The sequence below is a fragment of the Dreissena polymorpha genome, chromosome 4 (genome assembly GCF_020536995.1).
Source record: "Dreissena polymorpha isolate Duluth1 chromosome 4, UMN_Dpol_1.0, whole genome shotgun sequence".
NCBI lineage: Eukaryota > Metazoa > Mollusca > Bivalvia > Myida > Dreissenidae > Dreissena > Dreissena polymorpha.
The window spans coordinates 32,392,471-32,409,759 of NC_068358.1; the positions used below are offsets into that span (position 1 = coordinate 32,392,471).

Here is a 17,289-nt window from a genome sequence, read left to right on the forward strand (position 1 = left end):
CCCCTGTAGGTGGTATTCCCGGGACGACAACGCGGTTCCTCCCGCTTACATCCTCGCATCCATCAGCACGCACTTGCCGGATTTCATAAGCATGGACAGAGACAGGCAGAAAGTCGGCAAAGAGCAGGTTCGTATAGTACTTTTATAGGCCGATATTTTTAGTAGTTTATGTCGCGTGTTCTTTTCATAAATGATTTGTCTAAAGACTCTTACTATGTCACAAATCACTACATAATTATCTCATTTATATTTGTAATAAAGCATTGAAAATATTGCAACAAAAGATATACACATATGTACCACAGTTTTGGTTTATAGTTGTAAATCTTTTTGACGTAATACCTTAGCTTAAATTTCAAACTGTAATATCATTATGCAACATTGTTGTAATAAAAACATATTGATTTAATACTGTTCAATAACATTAATGTACAACAGATACCACCCATTTACTATTTTGTTATATCGATAGCGAGAACAGGCGTATTCCTTACATGATTTATATATGAGCCGCGTCATGCGAAATTTCGTCTTAATGTATACACGGCTTAAGCTGTCCGGTTTCATGTCACGCAAGGTTTCGTGGTATCATAAGCGGACAACGAAGTCTGCGAATGTGCAGACTCGTCTGGAGCTACGCTTTCCGCATATGGCATAATACCCATGTTTGCATGACGCTGGTCATACAGTCTTCCAATGCTTCACACGTTTTGTTCGTTACATGCCATCAGTGGTGGAAGGAGAGCGAGCAAATGCAGCACGCTCTGGAGTCAGCCGCCACCAGGGTGTTCGACCAGGAAACGGCCCGGAAGTACATAATTTCCGGTATACTGATGTACCATTGCATATGATCATTTGATTTCCAGCATATCTGCGAACGCAAGCGTTTTAGTATTTTAATTCGGAGTCTAAGTCCAGTCTTCTACCCAGGGTATGGTGAATACCGGTGTAATTTTGTTTGTTTTGGTTTGTTGTTGGTGGTGGTGGCGGTGTTGTTTTAAAACACTTTTATTTACAATCGTTACAATACACAAGATTATTTGCATGCGTATAAAAACATTCAAATGCGATATATTAATTTTACTGGCTTTAATAATTGATTCGGTAGTTAAAGTAACGTATTTTCATACAGTTAGTTTACAATATGAAAGTGAAAAACTTTGCGAGATTTATAAATTGGTTTGTGTTTCACAAACAAATAAAAAAGATAAGAAGGTAATACAAATATGATACATTTCATTAGAAGGAGAAGTGAGCATGTACATGTATGTAAGCTTCAAATTCAATACGTTGAATACTGGTGATGTTCGTTGCTATAGTGACGGAGGCGGAAGTGGAGGAAGGCCTGCTCAAGGCGGAGGACTCCATCGCCAGGCAGGCCATCTGGCTGCGCCGGAACATCGAAGACATCGACCGCCAGGAGAGCAGCTACGCACTTTCTAGATATACCGGTGAGCGCATGCGCACGAATATGTATTATAAAGTATATGAGCCTCGGGATCAATGCAAGCGCGTAAAGGGTTGCCCCAGATAAGGCTTTGCATTCAGCACAGGCGTAGTGTAAGCGGAAAGTGTCATCACCGATTAGCATTTCCGGACTGCACAGGCAAATCTGGGACGATACTTTGCGCTCGTGCATTATGCCCAGTTTTCCAAGAGCGAGACTCTCTATGTAAACACGTGCGATAAATGCGTACATCGTTGTTTTCGTATCTTAAGGTCGTGCCTATTCTATAAGGAATATTTTACTTTTGCATAACGGCTTTTCGTATTGTTTTTGTGATCTTTCGAATGATTGATGAGCCGAGTTGGATTGAAAATGGTAATGCATTGACTCAAACGATTCATATGGTCGCGTATTCATTTTTATCACGTAGTTCGTGTTGTGACGCAGTTATTGTTGTCGTCACATTAATCATGCGGTCACGTGATTCATAATGTCACGTTTAGTCACGTGCTCAAGTAGGGTATGTTGTCAGCTGGTTTTTTATGTAACGTATAGTCACGTGTTTACGCAGTGTATTGTCACGGGGTTAAATCTGCCACGTATAGTCACATGCTCACGTAGTGTGTGTTGCCACGTTCTTCCTTCTATCACGTAATTCGTGCTATCACGTATTGTCACGAGCTCATGTAGTGCTTGTTTTCACGTGGATCATTATAACACGTGGTTCATTATGTCAAGTAAAGTCACGTGCTCACGTAGTGCGTATTGTCAAGGGGTTCAATCTTTCACGTAAAGTCAAATGTTCACGTTTTGTGCGTTGTCGCGTGGTTCATTTTGTCACGTATAGTCACATGCTCATGTAGTGTATGTCGTTACGTTGTTCAATCTGTCACGTATTTTAAAGTCCTCACGTACTGTGTGTTGTCACGTTGTTCGTTCTGTCACGTATAGTCACGTGCTTCCGTAGTGCATGTTGTCACATTGTTCATTTCGTCACGTATAGCCACGTGCTCACGTAGTGTATGTTGTTATTTCTGTCACAGACGGTTACGTGCTCACGTAGTGTGTCTTCTCACGTGGTTTATTCTGTCACATACAGTCACGTGCTCACGTAGTGTTTGTTGTCACGTAGTTTGTTCTGTAACGTTGTTTATTCTGTCGCGTATAATCACATGTTCACGTAGTGTGTGTTGTCACGTGGCAAGTTATGTAACGTGGCTTATTCTGTCGCGTTTAGACGCGTTTTACGTGGTTCGTTCTGTCACGTCGTTTATTATGTCACATACAATTACATGCTCACGTAGTGTGTATTCTCATGTGGTTCGTTCTGTCACATGTTTTATCCTTTCGCGTATTTTTACGTTGTCACGAAGTGTGTGTTGTCACGTGGTTTATTCTGTCATGTGGTTCATTCTGTCACGCATAGTCACGTGCTAACGTAATGTGTGTTGTTACCTGGTTTGTTCTGCAACGTGGTTTATTCTGTCGCGTATAGTCACGTTCTCACGAAGTATGTTCTCACGTGGTTCGTTCTATCACCGGTTCATTCTGTCACATACAATCACATGCTCAAAGAGTGTTTTGTTACCTGGTTCGTTCTGCAACGTGGTTTATTCTGTCGCGTATAGTCACGTTCTCACGAAGTATGTTCTTACGTGGTTTGTTCTGTCACGTGGTTCATTCTATCACATACAATAACATGCTCAAAGAGTATGTTGTCACTTGATTTGTTTTGTCGCGTGTTTCGTCCTGTCACGTATTTTTACGTGGTCATGTTGTGTGTTTTGTCACGTGGTTTGTTCAGTCAAGTGGTTCATTATGTCAAATATATGCACTTGTTCACGTACAGTGTGTGTTGTCATGTGATAATACGTTCAGATGTATTGCAAAGTGCCAGGGTGCTCAAGAGAAGGTGGAAAAGGCTCACCGGATGTTGCGGGAACTCAAGGAGCACCGGATGGAGCGGCGCCTGCATTCAGACCAGATCTTTCACTACAACGTGCACTGGGTTGGCCCAGAAGGTATGTCGGGAGCACAAAGGCTGGTTGTGTATGCATTCACTTACCCTTTACCACTGACAATCAAACGCATTACGCGTAAAAACTAAATAACATTAACAGTTACAGTGTTGTCCTAATTGGGATTGTTTGTGCGGACGAGTAAACAAAATTTGTTAATAAACATGTACACCTTCAATGCAATTCAATAAATATCAAGACAATTTCTTCGTTTCCAATTTATATTCTGAGATTGCTTGATTTGTTAATTCATGTTCAAATTTAATTGAATAAACGTATGACGTGTAAGTATTAAGCACATCCGATTTGCGCTGCAGGGATCGATCCTGATACCAGCGAAGAGCACCGGAAGTATCTGGCGCGCCTCTGCAAGGACTTCACGGACAACATGATCTCCCTGACGACTCAGGCTATTCGGAATCGATATCTCCTGCACGACAAGCTAACCGAGGAATGTCTGCAGCACATCCGGTTGTGTCAGTCCAAGTGCGCCGAGTTCCATGGACGTACAGAGACGCTGGAGGTGCGCGCGCATATTTTCATCCTTTCAAAATTGCATTACTATCAATCTGGGAATCATGAGCAATTTCCCACCTACTAGTTTAACGAATTGTGTAATGGGTTTTAAATAAAGGATCCTCCAACTGTCCCAGACAAAGCGGTTACCGGAAACAAATTGGCACAAATGAATATCTTAATAAGCATCTGTATAGTGGACTTAATTAGTGGCTGCGTGTGGTAAGTCTTTCCTATATTAGAGCTTTAATATATTATTTGTGTACATATAACAGAGACGCTGGAGGTGCGCGCGAATATGTTCATCCTTTCAAAATTGCATTACTATCAATTTGGGGAATCATGAGCAATTTCCCACCTACCAGTTTAACGAACGTGGATGTTAAATTATTATAGTTTAACATGAAGCAATGACAAAACGTGGGAAGTTTATGACTTAAGATATGAGCCTCGCTCCAGGAAAACAGGGCTTAATTCATGTGCACTAAATTTCATTCCAAATTAACCTGTGCAGTCCGTACTGGCTTATCACGGACGTCATTTTCGAATATTTTTTTTCATTAATATGAGGTCTCTTAAAAACGAAAATCCAGGTATAGGCGGAAATAGTTGTTCTTGATTAGCCTGTGCGGACTGCACAGGCGAAACTGCGATGGCACTTAACGCACATGCATTAAGCCCAGTTTACCCTCAATTGTTGCCGTCGCCACTGTAAACTCTTCTCTTGCAGCGGATCGAATCCTACCTGCTGGACACATCGACAGCGGCCCCGCTCGTTGTGCACGGGATCAGTGGAACGGGAAAAACTTCCATCCTGGCGATGGCGGCGAAACTGTGCAAAACCTGGCTGGCCAAGACGCCCAAGCTCGTGTTAAGGTAACTTATGCCGGGCCGACTTGAGTATATCTTGAGCTTCCTCGGAACGGAAGGTTAAAAGATTCAATAAACATACACACACACACACACACACACACACACACACACACACACACACACACACACACACACACACACACCACACACACACACACACACACACACACACACACACACACACACACACACACACACACACACACACACACACACACAACACACACACACACACACACACACACACACACACACACACACACACACACACACACACACACACACACACACACACACACACACACACACACACACACACACACACACACACACACACACACACACACACACACACACACACACACACACACACACACACACACACACACACACACACACACACACACACACACACACACACGCACGCACGCACTAACACACGCACACACACACGCTCACACTCGAGCGCGAATAATACAATAACTGAAAAGTTGAAAACGCAGCATTTGTTTTAAACTGTTTAAAATAAGGTTCCCTATATGAAAGATCGCTTAATTCAACAATTTTGAACTGGTAATTTTACCGATGTAATGAAAGATACAAAGTTGTGTTATCAGATCGACTTCCTTTATTTCACGTATTTTTGATAGACCTTTATAAATAAAAATAGATCAAGTGTTCATAAGTTTACATCAATTTTTTAACCTTTTAAATCAGGGTCCTTTTCATTTTTATAACTCGTCGGTTAGAATGCAGATAATGACATATTTATCTTCAATGTTTTTTGTTGTTAGAGATGTGTACGAATAAATTGTACACGCAGAAACAAAATAAAGTCGAGTTATTATTTATGCGTACCCCGTTAGCAGTATATGGTGATGCCCTCTCTATTATTAGATATAAACTCACCAATGCGTCCATTTACTCGCTAATTTACACACAACGGATTATTCATAAATTTAACCAAGTGCAATCCACACGTCCTTATTTGGGACGACACTTTCGTCTAGAGCGGCTTTTTGTTTAGAAGACACTTCATTTAAATGAAACAGTCCATGAAAGCGGAAAGTTTCGTCCTTGATGAGCATGTGCGTACTGCACAGGCTAATCTGGGACGACCCATAACGCCTATATATTAAGCCAAGTTTTCCCAGAACGCGGGTCCATTATTCTAATGTACCTGAAAACGTGAACACACTTCAAATAACGCACATTTCTCTGAGCCGCAGGTTTCTCGGTACAACCGTTGCGAGTTCTTCCGTTCTGCCTCTGCTACAAAGTCTGGTGCATCAACTGAGTATGCTGGATAATCAAAGCCTTCAAGCCGGACTGGTAAATATTATCATAAACTTCGCCATCATTATCGGCGCCATCATCATCATCAGCAGCAGCAGCAGCAGCAGCATCATCATCATCATCATCATCATCGTCATCATCATCATCATCATCATCATTATCATCATCATCATTATCATTATTAACACCATCATTTTTATCATCATCATCACTATCATTATCATCATTTTTTCTTCATCTTGTTCTTCTTTTTCTTCATCTTTATCATCATCATCATCACCAACATTATTATCATCGTCATATTTATCATCTGCATCATCTTCATCAGAAACATCATTATAATCACAACAGTCATCTTTATCATCGTCGTAGTCGTCTTAATGGTCGTCATCCACATCCTCCTTCTTCTCCTCCTCCTCCTTATCATCATATCCTCATTCTCATCATCATCATCATTATCAGCCTCATCATCATCATCCTCAGCCTCATCACTATCATCATCATCATCGTCATCATCATCATCATCTTTACTATCGTCATATTTATCATCTTCATTAATTTCATCAGAACCATCGATATTATCACAACACTCATCATCATCATCATCATTGTCGTCGTCGTCTTAATGATCATCCTCCTCCTCCCCACTCCTCCTTCACATCATCATCATCATAACAAATCACATTTTCTTACTTGTCTTATTCTTTGTATTGCTTGTTTCTTGTTTTTCTTTAGATTTGAATTCTTTGATTTTTTTAATGCTTACATTATAAATCTGGTCGTACAGTCTTAAATGTTTTATAATGCCAGTCCCAGGTTAATTACTTGCATATGATCCTCGTTCTGGAAAAAAGTGACTAAATGCATGTGCGTTCCATATCAGCCTGTGCAGTACGATATTATGGAAGTTTTCAGATAAAGGATGTTTATTTCACACGAATATTAAGTGTAAGTGTCCTTCATAATTAGCCTAAACGGACAGCACATGCTACCAAGGGACGACACTTTAGCACATGCATTAAACCTAATTTTCTAAAGGCGTGACTCATATGTATATCAGGTACCATACTAATTATATAAATAAAACTCCTTTCTGTTATTGATTCATGCAAAGATAATTCGTAAAGTGGATTCTTAACAATAGTTTCTCTTTTTCAGACCGTTGACCTTCTAAAAGACCAGTTGAATCTGCTCTTAAAGCAAGGAATGGCAGAGTGTCCACTCGTGGTCATCTTGGATTCTCTTGACCAGCTGGACACCTCGCACAATGGCCGCTCTTTGATGTGGCTTCCGGTTCACCTGCCGCCACACTGCAAGATCATCGTGTCCTCACTTCCGGAGGAAAAATATGAGGCGTTTCCGGCCCTCAAGGTATCGGAGCGTTCAAAAAGGCAACAAGTGTACTCGTATAAAGATAAAATTCAATGTAAGGGCGAATTCTTATCCATAATTGTCAGTTATGAAGGGCTACACACGAACCTACATTAATACTTAATATTCAACAGTTGTATAGAAATGAGAAGACCAAAAACATTGTCTTTTAAAAGTTATTTAATGATAATTATCATTTATTTAGTAATTTATTTATGCTGCCATGTGGATTTAAACATTTTTGAAATTTGATTTGTCTATGAGGAATAGATAACATTTGTTTAATACCAAACGACATCTAAATCTGTGTAGATCTTCAACTTAAAAAACAACACATAAACCGGCGTGTACGTTCTTGAAATGATTCAGGTAAGGCAAAATGTTTGACTATTCTTTTATACATATTTACATATTTGCCGTCTTTTATAGAAATTATTTCCTGACGCGGAAAGGTTTATACAGGTCCCGGACACTAGGTGAGAGGGACGCGCACAGCATAGTGTCGTCGTGGGCGGAGAAGAAACGGAACCGGAAGTTGACTCCACCCCAGATGGACCTCCTGCTGAGCACTTTCCGGAAGTGCCCGACACCGCTGTTCTTAAAGGTGAATGCACGCAGCTCTGGAAAGGTTCAACAATAGGAAAATGAGGACAATCCACCTAGGAAATTCGAATACAACGAACAAAGAATTTTGACGCTAAATCGGGCAAAAACAAAACATTATTTTTTGAAAGAATAAACATTTTCAAAGTGCTGGTTGTATTTTTCAACCTACACACAAGTCCAGCAAAAAACGTTTTAAGTCAGTAAATCATATTTGAATTAAGAGGGATTTTTTTTTCTGTTTTTTTATTAATCTCATGGGTGTATACTAAGTTATAACCGTACTGTCCTCAAAAGTCTTAAATCAGATGCATATTTAGTCGACACGTTTTAAGTTAGAAGAAATTTGAACGTTTGATGCACACCAGATATTACCAAAGCTAGGGTATTTTCAATGCATTATTTGTATAACGCTATGCCGACATTTTTTTTCAAATCTTGTCAGCTGTCGTTTGACGAAGCAATGCTTGGCGCTCGTTCGACCCGGCCGTCACGGACAGTACTGCAGACGACAGTCCGCACCGCTGTCGACTTCCTGTTCGGTCGTCTGGAGAAACTGCACGGGCCGGATATTGGTGTGCCGCGCCTTAGGATATCTTACCTTAGGTGGGGGTTGAGTCACTTGAGTCTTGTTCTGGGTTAACTGGGATTCATTCACCCAAATCGGCTTTGACTGGAATTTCGTTCAGAAGATATATTTTCCTCAGGAATAAAAGCAGAAAATGTCTTCCCTGATTAGCCTGTATTGACTACACATGCATGTCTGGACGACACTTTTCGCATATGCATTAAGACCAGCTGTCCAAGAACGCAGGCCTCCGTGTTGATCTACTTGCCAAGCACATTAAAGAAGTCTCTGTTTAGCAAAATCCAGTTTCAACATGGATATTTACTTCAGCCAATAACGGAATCACTGAGGCGGAGCTTGGATGACGTGTTGTATGACGTCTACACCTACTGGACGCCGCCCATGCGCAGGACTGCCACCTCTACTTCTCGTGCGCATACGGACGGACATCGAACAATATATCGGTACTAAACCCATACTGTTATTTTCTTGTTGAATTGCATGTTTTACGAACGTTGAGCTGTTGAAAAGATAATGAGTTATATGTACTTGGGCGATTTATATTGCGGATTTCCAATGCATTATGTTCAACGTTTGTACATATTATTGCAATTAAGATTAAAGGCGTTTATCGCAACGCGGTTTTTTGAATTCGTCTGCCTTAAGAACTTTAGTTCAATAATTTTTCGGCCGTTAGCTGAATAAGCCATTGCTTTTCACCATGACTTGACCTTTGTAAGTGTCCAATAACTACTCAAATAAAATTTCCCGCGGCTAGGTACGAATGAATACACTTCATTTATTCCATTGGCTGATTTGAGTATAACACCATAACATTGGAAACATATCCGCTTGTCGTTTGTGGTCACAGATTACTGTGCATCCGCACTTCTTGCTTGTGCGTGAAGTGTGGTCCCAGATAAGCCTATGCAGTCCGCACTTCTTGCTTGTGCGTAAAGTGTGGTCCCAGATAAGCCTATGCAGTCCGCACTTCTGCTTGTGCGTAAAGTGTGGTCCCAGATAAGCCTATGTCCGCACTTCTTGCTTGTGCGTAAAGTGTGGTCTCAGATAAGCCTGTTCAGTCCGCACACAGTAATTAGGGACGACACATTCCGCTTCATTTTTTTTCGTTTAAAGAAGTCTCTTTCCAGCAAAAGTCCCATTTAGGCGGAAAGTGTCGCCCCTGAATAGCCCGTGGACGACACTTTATGAACAGACCGTTTGCCCTGTTTTCCGAGAGCGAGGATCATTTGTATAACTTTCCTTCCTTTAGGCGATCGTCACATCTACAGTATGAACTACTCTTCCGACGGCAGATATATCTACTATACAAGCCGGTTCTCCGTTGTCTTTGTCAACTCTGCCACACTGCAGGTAACTATTCCTTTGAAACCTGTTAGGGGTCAAGTAAAAAAGTTTATACAAGCAACAAGGTAACAAAAAGTAGCGCATCAGATGGCATAACGAAAACAGTGTACGTCAAATATGTCAGTTCTTCTTTAAAATAAGAAAACATAAAAAACATTTAAAATAAAAATAAAAAAGAAATTATATAAATAAATAAATAAATAATGTGACATGTTTGGTTAAGATCAAAAACGTTATTAATTGAACTACTATGGTTTGGCCTGTATAAAAGATTAAGATTACAAGATATGGCATATTTTCACGGCGTCGTGCACCGCTCTTTGCGACAGGAGGAAGATTGTCTGGAACACAAAATTGCACTGCTCGACGCGCGAACTGTTGACATGTTCACGGTGGTAACGATTACAAAAGACAACAACCTCAGGGTGTGGGATCGATCCCGTGACAAAAAGAGGACCACAGATCGGCAGGCCAGAACGCTGGGCCAATAACATATATCGAGTAACTAGCGATCTTAATACAAATGCACTCGAGCGCGCTGTCGTCTGACAGCTCTTGTTTTCTTTATTTTTCATTCAAGCATACATTGTAGATGATTTCTATGTTCGAAGATTTTAATTTCCTTTTGCCATGTTTTTGTTATGCCCCATTTCGAAGAAAAGGGGGCATATAGTGATCGGACTGTCCGTCCGTCCGTCCGTCTGTCCGTCTTTCCGTCACACTTTGCGTTTAAGTTTCGAAAAATGCTCATAACTTCTATGTCCCTTGAGATAAAGCCTTCATATTTGGTATGCATGTGTATATTGACAAGGCCTTTTAATACGCACAACAATTTTGACCCCTGTAACCTTGACCTTGAACTAAGGGTCTGCGTTTAGGTTTCAAAATCTGCGTTTTGGTTTCGAAAATGCTGTGACTTCTATCAAAGCGTTTATAGGGGCAAATGTCATCCTATGGTGACAGCTCTTGTTCGACAATTTATTTAAAAAAAGACTCGTGACTAGAGATGGCAACTTTTCTCGTTTTCGAAGGACGATGACATCACTTGTTTATTAATTGTTATGCCCCCCTTCGAAGAAGAAGGGGTATACTGTTTTGCACATGTCGGTCGGTCCGTTAACCAGATGGTATCCGGATGATAACTCAAGACCGCTTAGGCCTAGGATCATGAAACTTCATAGATACATTGATCATGGCTGGCAGATGACCCCTGTTGATTTTCAGGTCACTATGTCAAAGATTAAGGTCACAGTGATTCGAAATAGTAAAATTGTTTCCGGATAATAACTCAAGAATGCTTAGGCCTAGGTTTATGAAACTTCACAGGAACATTTATCATGACTGGCAGATGACCCCTTTTGATTTTCAAGTCACTAGGTCAAAGGTCAAGGTCACAGTGACTCGAAACAGTAAAATGGTTTCCGGATGATAACTCAAGAATGCTTACGCCTAGGATCATGAAACTTTATAGGAACATTGATCATGCCTGGCAGATGATCCTTATCGATTTTCTGGTCACTAGGTCAAAGGTCAAGGTCACAGTGACTCAAAGCAGTAAAATGGTTTCCATATGATAACTCAAGAATGCTTGGGCCTAGAATCATGAAACTTCATAGGTACATTGATAATGACTGGCAGATGACCTCATTTGATTTTCAGGTCACTAGGTCAAAGGTCAAGGTCACAGTGACTCGAAAGAGTAAAATGGTTTTCGGATGATAACTCAAGAATGCTTCGCCTAGGATCATGAAACTTCATAGGTACATTGATCATGGCTGGCAGATGACTCTATAAATTTTCGGGTCACTATGTTAAAGGTCAAGGTCACAGTGAAAAAAACGTATTCAAACAATGGATGCCACTACAACTGAAAACCAATATGGGGGACATGCATGTTTTACAAACAACCCTTGTTTCTTTATTCCTTTTGTCACATGTTATAAACTATCATATTTGTATATATTATTCCTTTATCTATTAATACATACTAAACAAGTGTTGTTTGTTCAACATTTGGATGAATGAGAGTGAATTCTGTAAATAAATGGTTCACAAAAAATGGAGGAAAAAAATGTGTACGGTGAATTGTATTTAAACTTTAATGATCAAAGCAGAATACCACAATACTTAGAAATATACGAATAAAAAAGAGAAAATCAACATGTCAACACCCTCAATCTGCGCAGAAAGCGTTAACTTTTTCATACAATGTTCTTTTCTTTCATTTAAATGAATGCCGTTAGAGTCCAAGTAGCCAACGAGTGAGTTTTCATACGTTGTTTTCTTATAATGTTGTGCGTAATAAGGTTTTTCATTTTATCCATTTTACATTGTAGGTAACGGGATCGTTGTTACTTGTCGTATGACAAATGATTAAATTCTTAATAATTGATAGTGTCCGTAGTTCGATTATCGGTCTAAATGTACTATATTCATTAAATTACAAATATTATTTCTACCATATTTATAGTTCAGTGAGCGTTAAGCGCTGATACTCTTTGATGCATGAGAAACGGAAATAATAACTAAGTCGATGATGTAAAAATACATTTTATTTTCTGAAAGATATCTCTGTATAATATATCAAAACAACATGAATATTTTCATGCACAAATATTATTTGTGAGATTTATATATATATATATATATATATATATATATATATATATATATGAAACGATATCAATAATCATTATACATTAAAAAATCATACAAGATACTATTCCCATTGTTCTATCAAATCATAAAACACAGAAATTATTAATTCGTGAGAAAACAGTACTATTATTTTTGCCTGTATAATACTTATAAAATAGCGACAATCATACATACATAATATTTCTATAATTTATTCGGATATTGTGCAGCTAAATAATTTTCCTAAATACTCTACATTGAAGTTTGTTTAAATGAATGAAAGTAGCGAACAATGGTTTAAGTATGAATATATATATATATATATATATATATATATATATATATATATATATATATATATATATATATATATATATATATTTGCAGCAAACAATAAGTGTGAAAATAAGTAAATAGTAACACAGGTCTTACCTGAAAGATATATCAGAACAACTCTGGCCAGTCTGCCGAGAGCGCGCTCTTAAATATTCTTTCAGGGTCAATTTCTTGAAAATTGATCGGCATTTCCAAATACGCATCTCACGTGATCCCACGTGGTCTGACGTGACACGTTTACTCACTTACTAATTCATATTTATTTGGGTCAAAACCGTCGACCCAAAGTCACGGAATTTTCCCGATTTTTCGGACTTTGTTCCAACGTTCCCAACATGGAAAAGTATATAGATCGTAATGTCTTACACATTCTATCGCCGACATGTGTTTGGTTTATTTTTTGGTTCATTCATAGTAAAAGTGCATCATGGTAAAACTTCGAGGTGAAACATGCGGTTGATTTAATACGATAGAGAAATATTTGTTTGCTGTTATTTTTCTTTTACATCTTTTTGTTTCTTTGTTTATTGATTATATTTTATATTTACTATTTGTTTAAGTATTAAATATTTCTACAACTTCATAAATTTAAAGCAAGATGTGCATATCAAAATGGAAGATGTGCTTACAGAATGAGTAGTGCTTTGGGAAACCGGGTCTTAACGCAAGTGCTTAAACTTTTATTAATGTGATAAATTGTTATCAGCATAAAGCTGCATAAGTCCTTACATAAAAGTAAGCGTTTCTAACATTATACAATACCTTTTTAAGATGTTGTTAATAGAAATTAATTAAAACTATGTTAATTATGGTATAAGTAAAATTATTAAATAAGTTAAAAATAAAAATTGACATAATACAATATTTCATGACATTGTAATTTTGCTCGGATTACATCTTCCCCTCCTTCTTTTAATTAGAATTCCTTTTCTAATATATGGGCTGTTTTAATTTACTAGTATTTGCTCTAAAGCAATCTAAAAACGTTAAGATGTATAATATGAACGCATGCATATATAAATCTAACAATAACATAGTTCAAACAGTTGAAATATACACATAGAATAAAAAGGATTCCTAAACAAACTTTTCTATTGAATCACTGTTACTACATAATTGAATCAGCAATAAGAAAACACAGCAAATACAACATAATTGTAAATATACAATGATTACAATGATTACAATGATTACAATTTTTTCAAATCAGTTTATAACATGACAGTGTTTGTTGGGAAACAAAAAAAGTATTAAGTGCTATTTGTTATAATAAAGGAAGTAGTAATTTAATATCAAGCATAGCCAATTTTAATATTCACTTATTTTGTTAAAATTTGTTCGTTTGTGTTCCAGCATACACTGCAATATATATTTAGCATACTAGAGTTGCGACACCTTTAGGGTTTCGCGGGATGGAATGAGTGGAGAGATGAAATCAAATTGAAAATTGATTATTCCAAAAAAAATTGGTACGAATAAATATGTGTGTACGAAAAAAAAACAAATTTGGGTACGAATACGAATTTGAGTACGAAAAAAAGGGTAAAAACAAAATAAGGGTACGAAAAACTATTTTGGTACGAAAAAATGGGTACAAATAAAAAACAAGGTACGAAAAAATTTGGGTACGAACAAATTTTGAGTACGAACAAATGGGTACGAAGAAATTTGGGTACGAACAAATTTGTGTACGAAAAAAATTGGGTACAAAAAATGTGGGTACGAAAAAAAATTTGGTTGCGAAAACGATTGAGTACGAAAAAATACAGGGAACGAAAAAAAATAGGGTACACAAAACTATTTGGTACGAAAAAAAGGGTACAAATAAAAAATTGGGTACACAAAAATTTGGATACGAAACAAATTTGGGTACGAAAAAAATGGGTACGAAAAGAAAATTTGGGTACGAAAAAAATTGTGAACGAAAAACATTTGTGTACGAACCAGTTGGGTACGAAAAAAAAAATCGGAACAAAAAAATTGGTTAGGAAAAAAAATTGGGTAAGAAAAAAATGGGTACGAAAAAAATTGGGTACGAAAGAAAAATTGGGCACGAAAAAAATTGGGTATGAAAAACATTTTAGTACAAATAAAATGGGTACGAAAAAAAATGGATACGAACACATTCGGGTACGAAAAAATGGTTGCGAAAAAAAAAATTGGGGTACGTTAAAATGTGGGAACGAAAAAACTGTGGATACGAAAAAATATGGGTACGAAATATTTTGGGTATGAAAAAAAAATAAATCAAATTTGAACAAGGGCTGTTTGTAAAATATGCTTGCCCCCCCATATGGGCTGTCAGTTGTAGTGGAAGCCATTGAGTGAATATGTTTTTTGTCACAGTGACCTTGACCGTTGACCTAGTGACTTGAAAATCAATAGGGGTCATCTGCCAGTCATGATCAATTTACCTATGAAGTTTCATGATCCTAGGCCTAATCATTCTTGAGTTATCATCCGGAAACCATTTTACTGTTTCGAGTCACTGTGACCTTGACCTGTGATCTAGTGAGAAGAAAATTAATAGCGGTCATCTGACAGTCATGATAAATGTACCTATGAAGTTTCATGATCCTAGGTGTAAGCATTCTTGACTTATTATCCGGACACCATTTTACTATTTCGAGTCCCTGTGACCTTGACCTTTGACCTAGTGACCTGAAAATCAATAAGGGCGACCTTTCTCAATCATGAGGTTTTGATATCAAACGAAAACTTGACAATGTTTTCCTTAAAACAAAAGACGAATTAATATTTAGATATAGTTCACAGAAAAAATCGGTTTAAAAAAATATATAATGCAATGCTTTGGGAGAATTATCAATTTTTGATTTCCATACTTGAAGATAACAATCTTTTATTTGTGTTTTGAACAGATGTTTAAAATTATCTTCATGCCCAACACCTTGACTAAATCCATAACTAAATAGTTATTCTCTGATATGACTAGCCCATGTCCTTCTACCTGCATCATCTAACTCTTTTAACCTTTTATAACACTGTTTAGGATATCTATGGTTTTCCATACGGGTAATTTTCAACCAGAACTTGATGCAATTTGGGATATATGTTATACATTAAGGAAATCTGCCACATTCTCCTAAAGCTAAGATATCAGGTGTGTTATGTGGTAAATTACAATATTGTTTATTGAATTTTATTTGTACTTTTTCAATTTTATCTAAATATTATGAATAGCCCCATATTTCGGATCCGTAACAAAGTATAGGTTTAATCATAGCATCAAAAACTTAAAACATATATACAGAACATAAATGAACAAATTAACGTTGATATTGAAATATACAAGCAATTGATTTTATACTTTTTTTGACCACAGAAGTTTTGGCGTAAAATAAACACCAAGATATTTATAAAATGAGACAATTCCAATATAATCTCCACAATATGTCCATTTTTAAGTTTGTTTAAAATAACCGCCATTTGTAAATACGATGATTTTTGTTTTATCAAGATTAATTTTCATATAAACAGATTTACAGAATTGTTCAATGGCATTAATTTGCCTTTGCAGCCGTTTGATAGTATCAGAGAAACTGGAAACATCGTCAGCAAACATTAAAGCAATTAACTCATTTATATCTTCAGAAACATATATACCATGATCACATTTTGAGTGCAGATATGTAACTAGGTCATTTATGAACATGGAAAAAATTATGGGACTGGCCATACAGCCTTGTATCGTTCCAATATAACATGGGAAAAAGTCCGTCAATCTGTTATTAACCTTAGCACAAGATTTCAACTTGCTATACATCGATTGCAAAAGCATTCTACAATTTTTTATGTTGTATGCTATCGAATGCTTTTGCAAAATCAACAAAAATACAATAAAAACGACCTTTTTTACACAACTTAAATTATCCGCCTATAATTTACAATTCACAGTTTAAATCACTTTTACTCTCCGTAAAAAATAAAGATTTAGGCTGCCAGTGCAGCAACCAATTGTGAAAAAAAAGATACATATTGTTGTCATTTTGTTTAAGTTGTCTCTTTAACATAAATATGCGGATAAAAAGTGCTCACACATTTTGACCTGTGCTTTAAAACACACTCTTTATACATTTAAATGGGTTGTGTGATTTCAAACTTGCGATATAAAAAGCTATAACATAATTTTGAAAACTGAGTAGCATCTAAGGTTATGCAATAGCGAACAACTTCAGTGCCTTCAGCGCTTTGATTTGTAATTGTTTGTAGGATTGACATTCCATAACCTACATGTG

General features: G+C 37.3%; 1 protein-coding gene across 1 annotated transcript; it reads left to right on the forward strand.

The window, feature by feature from the left end:
- Positions 1 to 9: 9 nt before the first annotated feature.
- LOC127878332 (NACHT and WD repeat domain-containing protein 2-like) lies at positions 10 to 8,161 on the forward strand. Its single transcript, XM_052424857.1, has 9 exons — positions 10 to 127; positions 732 to 825; positions 1,320 to 1,451; positions 3,339 to 3,468; positions 3,783 to 3,988; positions 4,712 to 4,857; positions 6,084 to 6,186; positions 7,309 to 7,541; positions 7,951 to 8,161. The coding sequence occupies exons 4-9, from the start codon at positions 3,378 to 3,380 to the stop codon at positions 8,159 to 8,161; spliced, it is 990 nt and encodes a 329-aa protein (XP_052280817.1). The 5' UTR covers positions 10 to 127; positions 732 to 825; positions 1,320 to 1,451; positions 3,339 to 3,377.
- The last annotated feature ends 9,128 nt before the right edge of the window (positions 8,162 to 17,289 follow it).